The sequence below is a fragment of the Myxocyprinus asiaticus genome, chromosome 36, assembly GCF_019703515.2.
Source record: "Myxocyprinus asiaticus isolate MX2 ecotype Aquarium Trade chromosome 36, UBuf_Myxa_2, whole genome shotgun sequence".
NCBI classification, from domain to species: Eukaryota; Metazoa; Chordata; class Actinopteri; order Cypriniformes; family Catostomidae; genus Myxocyprinus; species Myxocyprinus asiaticus.
In genome coordinates, this window is record NC_059379.1 from 22,535,517 (window position 1) to 22,547,920 (window position 12,404).

At 37.9% G+C, this 12,404-nt stretch overlaps 1 protein-coding gene across 4 annotated transcripts in view; it reads left to right on the forward strand.

Annotated features, from left to right (window-relative positions):
- LOC127426915 (myocardin-related transcription factor A-like) overlaps positions 1-12,404 on the forward strand; it is a 44,262-nt gene that overhangs the window by 23,308 nt on the left and 8,550 nt on the right. For all 4 annotated transcript variants that reach the window (XM_051674049.1, XM_051674051.1, XM_051674050.1 and 1 more), the window contains 4 exons: positions 4,048-4,113; positions 11,143-11,198; positions 11,303-11,378; positions 12,104-12,250. In XM_051674049.1, coding sequence (XP_051530009.1) covers positions 4,048-4,113; positions 11,143-11,198; positions 11,303-11,378; positions 12,104-12,250 — 345 coding nt within the window. The remainder of the gene's footprint in view (positions 1-4,047; positions 4,114-11,142; positions 11,199-11,302; positions 11,379-12,103; positions 12,251-12,404) is intronic.

The following is a 12,404-nucleotide window of genomic DNA, read 5'->3' on the forward strand; positions in this document are numbered from 1 at the left end:
TTCACCTAAAAATTCATCATTTACTCACTCATCATATCCAGGCCCTGACAGAATCTGCAGACATTTTTCACATTTTCTGTGGTTATTTTTTGGAAAAATCTGCGGAATTCTGCAGAAGGGATTCAAACATAGCAAAATGTATTAAATGGACTTGAGTAGTTTTAGCTACTCTTATTGGTAGCTAAAAGCATCATTAAATTAGCCAAAAAATTCAATAAACAAACAAGGGATGGGGAATGTGTAGAATGTTTATAAATGACAGATAAAAGGCAGCATAAAAGTAATCCATACAACGAGTTGTTTAATTAATATGTTCTGAAGTGATGCAATCGCTTTGGGTGAGAACAAAGCAAAAATTCAGAACTTAATAACCAAAAAGCTGCACTTCCACCCAGCTCTCCAATGCATGTTCATGAAAGACTTGTTCACACGTCTAGATGTTTGACGCATAAGCGTCTAAACATGCTCTTGCAAGAACTTCCGGTTCTGTCACGAGGATGCATAAACAAACTTCAGAAAAATATTTTTTGAGTGTTGTTCTTCTGTTTTTATATTTATTTGTTTTTTGACTTGAAAAGATGCATTTAAGAGAATAGAACTAGAATCTCATAGCCTGTGAACGTTTTATAAAACCATTGTTGTGTTTTCTGTATTCTGTGAGTGACTGGGTCAGTGTTTCGACCAGTAAAATGTAGATGTGGTGGTGAGTGGGGGTCTGTCCAGATTGTAGAGTGAAAACGAGAGGCAACAGCTGAGCCGAAGCGAGCAGTCATTGGCACTCAGTGGACCCTCCTCTGTGTCTGAGAGCGAGAGACGGGCTGCCCTCTGTCAATGTGTTCTGCTGAGTGCAGAGCAGGCTCTGCCATCCTCACCTTTATGCATTTGCTTCATTGTCTCCCATTGTGTGACAATATCACATAGCAGCGGAGCCTCTATATCCATGCTTGAGAACGAAAGAGGACAAAACAGAGGATCGGACTTTTAGACAAGGAAGAAACCAAGTGGAAGCTATCTGTTCTCCTCTTCTGCGATTTGAAACGCTGTAATTATAGCATTGTTGTTTTGGACAAACACACCTGTTACGGAAGTCTTGTACTGTGCGGTTTCATAATTTTGGACCACTGATGGAATATCAGTTTTGACTTGGTGTTTTTGATTGAGACATTCACACACACGTTTCAACACTGGATTCAAACATGCTGGACACAAACCATTGCCTTCAAATTGATACTTCCTCTTTTGAGGATCAACCAATCAGATATGGTCAAGATAAGCAAGCTGTGCAGCTGGACTGTGACAGACATGCATATCATAGCCTTAAAGAAGGTGGGCCTTGATGTTATTACACTTGCTAGAGTATAGAAAATGGTATGGAATTACAAACACATTCCAACTCAAGAATCCCATAGATTTTAGTTAGGATCTCTTGCCAGATTTTGACTTTAGACTTAATATAGGAAGTTTCTGTAATACTGCCCTGGGTGTGCTAGGAAATAAAATTGGATTCTCATCAAATTTTACTACATTAGAATTTATCTCTAGTCTTAGCACGTCAGACCTGATTATTCTAGTGACTTAGCGGTGAGATCATCCCTCTGCTGCTACTGAGCCAAGAGCAAGCACTGTTTGACCTGTAAGCTGTGCCAGGCCTGGGGGCTTTTGGGACAGGCAGCAAGAGGCATGTTTAATCAAGACCCCAGACACACAGTCTCTCGGATTAAACCAGTTGTTCACATTGACTTGGGGGCTCTTGTTTTGCCACACTTTCCAGGTCTCCCACTGAATTTTACAGGCTCTTGTGACAGGCAGAGAGAAGAAGGAGATAGTGTTGGCATTTAAAAGTGTCTGATTGATTTACACTATCAGGCCAGGTTCTCAAAGAGGTGCGAGAGGGCTTGTGTTTCTTCTTCCGTGGGGACAGAAATAGTGCAGAGCAGTGCTGAGGAGTGGGTGGTCAAAAACAGCTGTTAAAATGAAGTGGGAAGGGGAAGAATTTACTAAGTATTAGTGGAACTGAATTGAGTACATAATTTACAAGTGAGAACAAGAATGGGCATTTGGGGATTTTATGGGAACTAACGACAATGGGGGCAATAAAAACAGGGCATTCATATCCTCAGATCTGATCTCCAAGCAACGTCAGCCATATATGTTAGGGATGTCAAAAATACAGCTACTTCGGTACCAAGTTGATTTTTAATTTAAAAAAAATACAATACAGGTCTTTCTGCAGTATCGGTAGTACCAATTTGGCATCTGAGTGCTGTCTGACTGACAGATTGCTGTGAAATGCTAATGCATATTTGCGTGGTATGTTTGCGATCAGGGGTGCAACCACCCATTTTCGAGGATGTATGCGATACCAACATTGGCACCCTCTTTGGCCCCTCATAACCCCATTGCGCCCCCTTAGTATGCCGTCGGCACCCCCTTAAAATGGTGCCGACAGGCATACTACGGCAAAATTAGGGAGCACTTGTGACTAATTTTATCTATCCTTGCTAATGTGATTTTCGTGTGGGTCTTACCTTTAAATGCTTCTTTACATTATGTATCAGGTCCTTGGAAAATCACTGCATCTTCACAGCTGGAAGGTAAATTGTACTGAACTGTAATGTTGTTTCCCTTTTCTCCGTTGAAGAGACAAGAATGTCGAATTTCCACAAAAATTATAATTGTCTTCCAGTGGCCATTGCAATGAAACAGCACTTTTAATGGTTTGACCTTGTTTGCATTGAGAGCGCAGTGTTGATGTGAGACGGATGTTATTTACACATGCAACAGTAAGTGGCACCAGATCCCACGAGTCATGAGAGAGAACCAGAAGAGATCTTGAATGCGCATCTGATCATATCTGTACCACTATAAAGCAGCGGTCTTTATCATTTTATGTCAGGAGGATCTTTTGTTTATTTTTTTATATATTGAAAATTGTAATCCTGCTAGTAATACCAGTTTTACCAAATGTAACTGTAATCTGAATACGTTGAGTTTTTATGTAACTGTAATGGATTACAGTCAGACATTTTTTTATCCTGATTACGTAATGCTGTTACAAGTATTCTGTTACTCCCCAAGCCTGTTGATGGTTACATGCCAATTTTTTTCATTTAATTTGTTCATACTAACAGTATATTAAAATGTAACATTTTAAATGAAGTGTATGTAATGGTATATTAGTTTTTGCTGTGATATCAATATTTGTATCATGAATTGTGAAATTTTACTGGTATTAGTGTTGACTACTTGAAATATTGATTTTGGGATAACCCTAGTATATGTGTTATACTTTATGGTAGATCGTGCCAAACTGCATTTGTGGCAGCAGTTAGAGAGCCACATGTTCTTATTTCTCAATAAAAGCTCATCTGATCCTCAGACACAATGACTGTGAAGGTCAGAACAGCTGACTGGTGAACACAAAACAATGCCATGCTTGCAATGATGTCATTGTGTTTGGATTGACAGGTGCACACTTGCCTCAGATGTCTGAAAAGCTCAACTGCCTCATGTTTGCCAGGGTGCCATCAATATTCATAAGCCACATCCCTCCCAACACGACAATCCTTGTCATAATGGTGCTTTAACGGCTTGCTGTAATAAAACTAAGCAAACAGGCACAACTGCAACAATAACAAATCTCAGTTGCTTTCTACACTCCACCCTCTTCAAAGTTATTGAGCAACTTACACCATGTGTTGTGCCAGCCCTAATTAAGTTTCTGATTTTGAGCATGGCCCTCCTCTGCCTCACCTTCTTTTTGTGCACTTCTTGAATTGAAGAAAGCAGTTGAGCGTGATGAAACAGGAAGTATGAAAATCCACCCAAACAACCTCAAGATTCACAGTCCCTCCCCTCTGCTTTTACCCTTTAGTAAGACAGAACAGAAAAAAGGCCCTTTCCAGCCCCCGTCCTGACCAGCTTCACTTCAGCTTCTAGTCATCTAGATATAGAGGACGGAGCCATAACGCAGCTATCCTGATGTGAATATCGAGTCTGTCCTTGTCATTCTCTGTATTTGAACACTTTCCCTCTCTCCCCATGCAGTTCTTCAGCTCAAACTACAACAGAGAAGGACGCGCGAGGAGCTGGTCAGCCAAGGAATCATGCCCCGTAAGTCAAATTTCCTCCTTTACCTATGTCAAGCATTCACGCTGCTGCATCACATAGTTTGCATATATGAATCCTCCTGCAGATAAAATTCAGAATGTGGTGTATTAGCTGTGTCAGTAATTTTGAGTTAGGATTAAAGGGACGGTTTACAAAAATTAAAAAAAAAAAATTCTGTCTTGCTGGTCCAAACCCATATGACTTTCTTGCATCCGTGGAACAAAAAAGATGTAACTTAGTTGGTGACTTAGGCTGTCAGTCCCTAAAATTTTGCATAATATCTATTTTTGTGTTTGTGGAAGAAAAGAAAGTAATTTGGTTTTGGAACTACATGAGGATGAGTAAATGACAGAATTTTAATTTTTGGGTGAACTATCACTCTTTTATCACTCTTCTATCACAATTGTTTAGATATAATTTGATGCAACATTCGATAATGTACAATTTCGCTGCATAAATATATAAATTGTCAACTGCTTTATCAATGTTTTTTCCATAACAACAGAAAACCAGTGCTACTTAAATAATATGCAAACTCTTGTTACAAGACTGTTGTACTACAGTTGCAGGAAAAGTATGTGAATCATTTGGATGCACCTGGATTTCTGTATTAATTGCTCAATAAATTTGATCTGATCTGATCTTCAACTAAGATTAGATCAATAGAATTTGCTTAACAAAAAAATAATTAAACACACACCGAGTAAATATTGACAGTGCAGGGTGAAAAAAGTATGTGAATCTCTAGACTAATGACTTTTCCAAAAGCTAGCTTGGAGTCCAATCACGTACGTTTTCATGCAACTGTATTTGTTGGCATGTCAATCAGTTAAGCTGCTGTTGTGGTGCAGCTATGGCTACAAGTATTTCATGTTGGTGTGAAGGATATTGCAACATTCACTGCCACTCATTCTGCATGAAATCGACACAGTTAAATTCAGTTCTGCACAACATTTGTTATGTAGCAATCAACACCCTATCAAGTGCAAAAATGTTGAGTTAGCCTATATTGACAGCTAGCCCCTGTCAGGTTATGCATTATTATGCAGAATAATAGTGCATGTTGCTAGTAGGTTGCAACATGCTTTAATTGATGTGACACTTTTGTACCTTGTTGCACCTGGTCTAGTTCAGCCTCCTGTCCTGAGTCCTGGTCTAGCAGGGCCTTTGTCTTGGCTTGATTGCCAACCCTCAGTCATGATGAAAGGGCCTGTTGTTGTGTTATCAGGTGGATCGACTTCCCCTATTGTTTCCATTTCCTTATTCTATGTTCAGCTCATCAGGCAAGAGGATTTGCAGTTTTCACACTTTTCTGTCTGTGTGGTGTCTCTGTAGGAGGAGGAAGTACCCCAGCAGCACTAGCTTTGCTCTTTAATAATAATGGCGAAAGATGACCTATTTGGTTAGCTTTATAAAGTACTGACCACCGTACATTGCAATATTCACTGACAGTTGCAGCATTTGGCATAGGCTTTCAATGACAGGCTCATTGAGCATATTTACATGCACACCAATAATCTGACTACTCCCAGAAATCAGTTTATTTAAAAAAATCTGACAAAGCAAGAAATCTGCGTTTACATGACATTTGAAATAATCACGTTATTTTCTGCTTTTGACGTCAAACCATAAAGTGGCATGCGCTCAACACATGTGCACATTGGATAAGCTGGTAAGAATGCCGGTTAAGGTGTTTACAGTACATGCAATGCAAAATCGGCATGATGGACAAAAACCTATCCGTGTCGATCGGTTTATTCTTACACGGTTTACTCTTATTACTCTTATATTCTTACCTCGCTTATTATATGACCACACACGTTGTCAGCTTATAAAACATAAAATGTGCAAGAAGGTGCATGTAAATGCACTCATTGTTATCAACTGAATCTGCCCAGCACATGAAAGCCAGCAGGATTGCATTAGGATTTCAAAACTGTTTAATTCAGCTGTACAACTTTACAGGATAAGCTGCAGAAGCTCACATTAAAATTAGTTTGGTATATTTGTCCAGAGCCTACTGCTACATCATTAATATCTATAAACATAACAAGGGAAATGAAGGTTAGGAATTAGGAACAGGTGAGAGGTGAGTATCTTTTCTGTGCTATTTAAGGAGAGCCTTTTTACAGTCCATTACTTTTACAGTCCATTTGTGGTATATATTTTATCAGATTTTATGTTCCCTGAGATTCAAACCCATGAACTTGGTATAGTTACTGCCATGATCTACCCATTAATTAAAGGCCCATCTCAACTTAGCATAGCATACACTAAAATCTTGAATCTTGTTTTGTTCAGGTGAGATTTTACAGTAAGTGTCCCGCAGGTTTATTAATCTTAGTCTCTCCTGCCCAGAAACAGGGCGGATGATCATGGCCAAACCTGACATTGTGGCTTCATAAATTTCAACATATGTTACCCAGTCTCAGCTGTTACATCACAAACATTCTTACTCTGTGATATCCCTTATTTACGTACAGTAGAACAATCACACATGCATTTTCTGTTTCAGTGTTTTTAATTTCCAGCTATATACAGAGAATGTACTGTCAGGGGCAGTTCTAGGGTCAGTGGATATTCAAGGCTTTGCCCAGACCTCAGTGGATACATATGGGGCCATGCTTTTATGAAGTATCAGAATATAGTACACCGTGCAATAAAAGTTTAAATGTTACATCAGTGAGATGTCATTTATTTAGTAATCTTAAAATATTACTGCAACAAAAACAAAAAGGTCCCACTAACTTTTATCTCAGCTTTAGATACACTCGAAAATCAGATATTGCAATGTACTTTAAAAAATGATTTAAAAGACACTATTCATATTGTCCCTTTCGGCTTTCCAAAAAGGCACATTGTTTACACACATGGTGTACAGTTGACAGTCTTATCATTGATTTGTCGGGTGCTTTAAGTTAGTTTAGAAGATAGTAGACTGTAAATAGGCTAAAATAGGTACTTAAGAGGAAAAGATTTTAGTTAGATTTGCCAAAGTTTGCGAGGTTTATAGCATTATGCCTTTATCCTTCTGAGACCCGAGCACGCCTGCTTTGTGCATTTTCCATTTCCCTTTTTGATTTGTAACTAGTAGCCTCTAATAAACATGCAAAAAAATACAAAATTCTAGAGCAAAAATTGATGTCCTGTGGACAGTGGGACTAAGTTGTGAAATTTTAAATAATACCATGCCATAATGTAAAGTCAGACTTTTTTTTTTCCCATCAAATTATTTATTATGTTTCCAGGAGTGTTGGCTGTTCATGTTTTTGAGACATTACAGACATTACAGCTGATTTTCTGCTGCTTTGGAACAATATGTATTGGGAAAAGCACAAATAAAAAAAACTCTACAAATAAAAATAAAAAATAAAAAAATAAATAAATAAATATATATATATATATATATATATATATATATATATATATATATATATATATATATATATATATATATATTGCCTTGATTTGACTTTTATGTTACAATGTTTTTTTTCTACTTTGGCAACAAAATCTCAAAGTTCTCTCTTTGCACAGTCAAACAAACAAGTAAGAGCTAGTGCTGAAGCATTTTACCAATCAAACATTAGCATAAATAATTCTGATTCAAAGTGATGGCCAATATCATCCAATCACTGCCAACCATGTTAAAAAAAAATGTAGCATCATAAATTCTATGTACTGATTACCATTGTCCCATGTCTGCCAAGCATTATCTGTAGCCTAAAACTGAACTTTTGGTTGGATGTTAGGAGTGATTGCACTTAGCTGCAGAGGAAAGCTATAGGATGCTCCCTTGCTCCCTATTTAGTGAATGACTTAACCTCCAGTGTTCTGTCTGTCTGTACTGGTCTCAGAACAGTTTGAAATGCACCTTATTTTTGTCCTAACTCTGTATACAGCCTCTGAAAGCAACATTTTACAGCTTTTGGATGAACCCATTGATGTGACAATGCACAGTAAATATAGGATTTCTAAGGGAAAAATCTAGTCTTTTTCAGTGTAAAATCTTAATGAGGTTTCTTACCAGATGTAGTTTTGTTGGCATTTCTCCCAAAGATGGATCGGTGCCATATTGTTTTGTCATATGAATTGGTGAGTTGAAAATTCATCCCTTTAATGACAGCCCAGAGTGTCCTGAACTGAGATCAAAACATAATGCATGCGCATGAGGACGTGGGATCACATGAGATAATAAAATCTATATATATTTTTTTTATGCAAATACCCTCTTGAATTTCTCGAGCACATCTATATATTACTATTTGTTTTCAGTGTTATACACTACCAGTCAAAAGTTTAGGGTCACTTATTCATTATTATTATTTTTCACATCTTAGAATAATAGTAAAGTCATCAAAACTATGGAAGAACAAAAATGGAACTATAGGAATTGTGTATCGGAAAAATCCAAAATAAATCAAAACTGTGTTATATTTTAGCATCTTCAAAGTAGTCACCCTTTGCACAGACTTTGCAGACATGAACTCTTGACATTTTCTCAACCAGCTTCTTGAGGTATCACCCTGGGATGCTTTTTAAACAGTATTGAAGAAGTTCCCATCTATGTTGGGCACTTAGTGGCTACTTTTCTTTATTATTCAGTCCAAGTCATCCATTTCTAAACCTTTTTTTTTTTAAATACAATTTTAGTTTTGTAATTAAATAAATTAATATGTTGGCACAGTTATACTTTTGTCTACAAAACTAATTTCAAACTTGTAAGCATACGCCTTCAAATCAGAGTTTTTAAGATCATGAGAGACATTTCAGGTAAGTGACCCCAAACTTTTGAACGGCAGTGTATATCTAAATATGGGATAAATATGGGATCTGGGTGGACCAACACAATTTCCAACATCTCAACAAGACAGGAATGTTGACCAGACACAAAACTGTGAGTGCTCTTCTTACATACGCACACAAGAGTTCTGGAAAACTGCTACCAAAAAGACAGTGCGTGTGTACTGAATTGAGTGTGTATTTGGTATTATCGATACTGTAGAAAGACAGGTATCATTAATTTATAAATATTACTTAACCTCATGCGACCCTGCGTCCTTCTGCGTGGACATTGTGTTTTGTCTTCGCCATATGCTATGCATAATTTAATTTCATTCAAACTGACTGATCTGAGTCTCTAGTTCCATCAGATATGCCGTTTTGAAAATGTCATTCAAACGAATGAAAAGTGTGTGCATTCATTCCTAAAATTTGACCAAAAGTTCAATTTCAGGCTGCAGATGATGTTTGGACCACTCAACATGGTGGCAGACATGAGACAATGGTAATCAGTACATAGATTCAGAATGTATAATGCTAAATTTAGTTTTAACATGGTTGGCAGTAATTGGATGATGTTGGCCATCACTTTGAATCAGAATTATATATGCTAATTTCTGCTTGGTAAAATGCTTCAGCACTGGCTATCACTTGTTTGACTGTGCAAAGAGAGAACATTGAGATTTTGTTGCCAAAGTAGAAAAAAAACATTGTAACATAAAAGTCAAATCAAGTCAAATAATTGTTATTTTTTATAATTCTTTTATTTATGCTTTTCCCAAAGCAGCTTTACAGAAAATCAGCTGTAATGTCTGTTACGTCTTAAAAAAAAAAGAATAACCAACACTCCTGTAAACACAATAAGCAATTTGATAAAAAAGAAAAAAAAAAATACTTCCTTTAGCTTGGTATTTAAATTTTCACAACTTAGTCCCACTGTCCCCATATGAGGACATCAACTTTTAGGAAAATTATTTGCTCTTCAAAAAACAATTTTGCATGTTAATTAGATGCTACTAGTTAGAAATCAAAAAGGGAAATGGAAAATGCACACAGCAGTCACGCTCAGGTCTCAGGAGGTTAATTTGAAAATGGATACTCCCGGTTAGACAGGGTGTAATACTAGTCATGAAAGATAGATAAAAACAATAAAGTCACTACTAAGTTCTGCTCAAGGACAGGGCATCATAACCATCAACATGCATAGGAGAGATCTGGAATCTAAATTGTTTTTTTTGGGGGGGGGGGGGGGGTTTCTCCCCTCTTCTTCCCAATTTGGCATCCCCAATTCCCAATGCGCTCTAGGTCCTCGTGGTGGCATAGTGACTCACCTCAATCTGGGTGGTGGAGGACGAATCTCAGTTTGCTGAGACAGTCAATCTGCGCATCTTATCACGTGGCTTGTTGAGTGCGTTACCGCAGAGACCTTGCGCGTGTGGAGGCTTCATGCTATTCTACGCGGCATCCACGCACAACTCATCACGCGTCCCACCGAGAGCGAGAATCACATTATAGTGACCACAAGGAGGTTAACCCAACGTGACTCTACCCACCCTAGCAACCGGGCCAATTGGTTGCTTAGGAAGCCTGACTGGAGTCACTCAGCACGCCCTGGATTCGAACTTGCGACTCCAAGTGTGGTAGTCAGCGTCCTTACTTGCTGAGCTACCCAGGGTTCCTGGAATATAATTTTTGTTGTTTTGACTCACCAAGATTTCAGTAGATTTTTTTTTTTTATCCAGAATAATCCAGCAAAGATTAGTTCAGAAAGTCAAATGTGTCTTGCAACAGTACTGTACTTTTGGACCCCGCTAACACCTGGTATTAAGATGTGTCTCGGGTTATACGAAAAAAACAGCATGGTTTGACAACAGATCATCTCCAATGCTTTTTAACACACCTTTGTTAACAGAAAACCATGGACTGTTTTTTAACAAAAGTTAGTCATAAAGAGTAAAAATAACACTTAAACTCTTGAGCCCAACGTTGAGTTTGATGTCTCAATGTATGATGGATTTACACTTGCTACATTTCTTTCAACTGGACATTGTCAGGTTTTTTTTTTATTTTATTTTATTTTTTTATTTTTTTTTATAGCTGATCTGATTTTAAAGGGATGCTCTCTTTGAAAAAAAAAAAAAAAAAAAAAAAGTTTGCCCTTTAATGAGTAGATTGACACTCTCTAAATAGTTCCTCTGTCAAATATGACTCACCATCAACAAGTGAGACAATCTCTTTTTCTATATGCAGCGCTAAAGAGTCCGGCTGCCTTCCACGAACAGAGGAGAAGTCTGGAGAGAGCACGCGTGAGTGACTTTATCTCTTTACCTCTCAAAGGCATTTTTGAAAACAAAGAATTTGCATTATTCTCACCTTTCATTGACACAATTTTTCTTTTTTACTGTTGCAGACGGAGGATTACCTGAAGAGGAAGATCAGGAGTCGGCCCGAGAGGTCAGAACTGGTGAGGATGCACATTCTAGAAGGTGAGTGTCATATCATGCACTCTTAAAGGTGAAGTGTGTCATTTTTTTATGTTAAAATAGTTTCTCCTATCCCAGCTTAATGTGCAAAGACAACTATAAGTAAGACATTTGAAGACTGATTTTCCCTTAAAGTGTGAACACTGTGGCAAAACATCGCTCTGTTTGTTGGAGCTGAAGCCAGCTCGACACAGCAACATTGGCTCAACCAATGGCATTAGTTGGGGGCTGGACTATCTGTTTGTTAGGCCAGTTGAAGATGGTGGTGTGTTTAGGAAACATGTTTGAAAGCAACCATTATTTTGGTGCAAAATTACACACTTCAGCTTTAAGTATGAAAATGGAACTATAAAGTATGACAAAACAATCCTGTTCTGTTTAATTTACATTTATTCATTTAGCAGACGCTTTTATCCCCAGCGACTTACAAATGAGGAATACAGCTAAATCTACTGCAAGTCATGTTCCTCTTATGCAATTTCCATCACTTGCCTTAGTCACTATCTTACCTGAACTGACCTGTTCCTGTATCATTTTATTAACCCAAAGTGCAGCTATTACTTGAATAGCTTTCTGTAACTTCATCAGTTCTTGGATAACTTATATATTTTACATTTTTTGTTACAGCAGAAACAGGCAGTTGTGGAAGGTTGTGCAGATCAATGTGGAAAAACAGCTAATTTAGTCAATAAACTTTCAGTGGGGAATTTGATTAATTTCCCCCACAGAAACTTCAGCCGAGCCCTCACTGCAGGCCAAGCAGCTGAAGCTGAAGAGAGCTCGTTTGGCTGACGACCTCAACGATAAGATCTCCCACCGCCCTGGACCTATCGAGCTTGTCCACAAGAACATTCTGCCTGTGCACACACTCATTGGTTAGCCTTTAACCACTGTCAAATACAGCACTTATGTCACACACACATTTACACCAATGTCAGCAATATTGCAATGTCACGATAGCAATGCAAATCAAAATCTGCCTCATAACAAGTCATTTCCACAAAGCTCTCATCTTAAAGTGATAGTTCA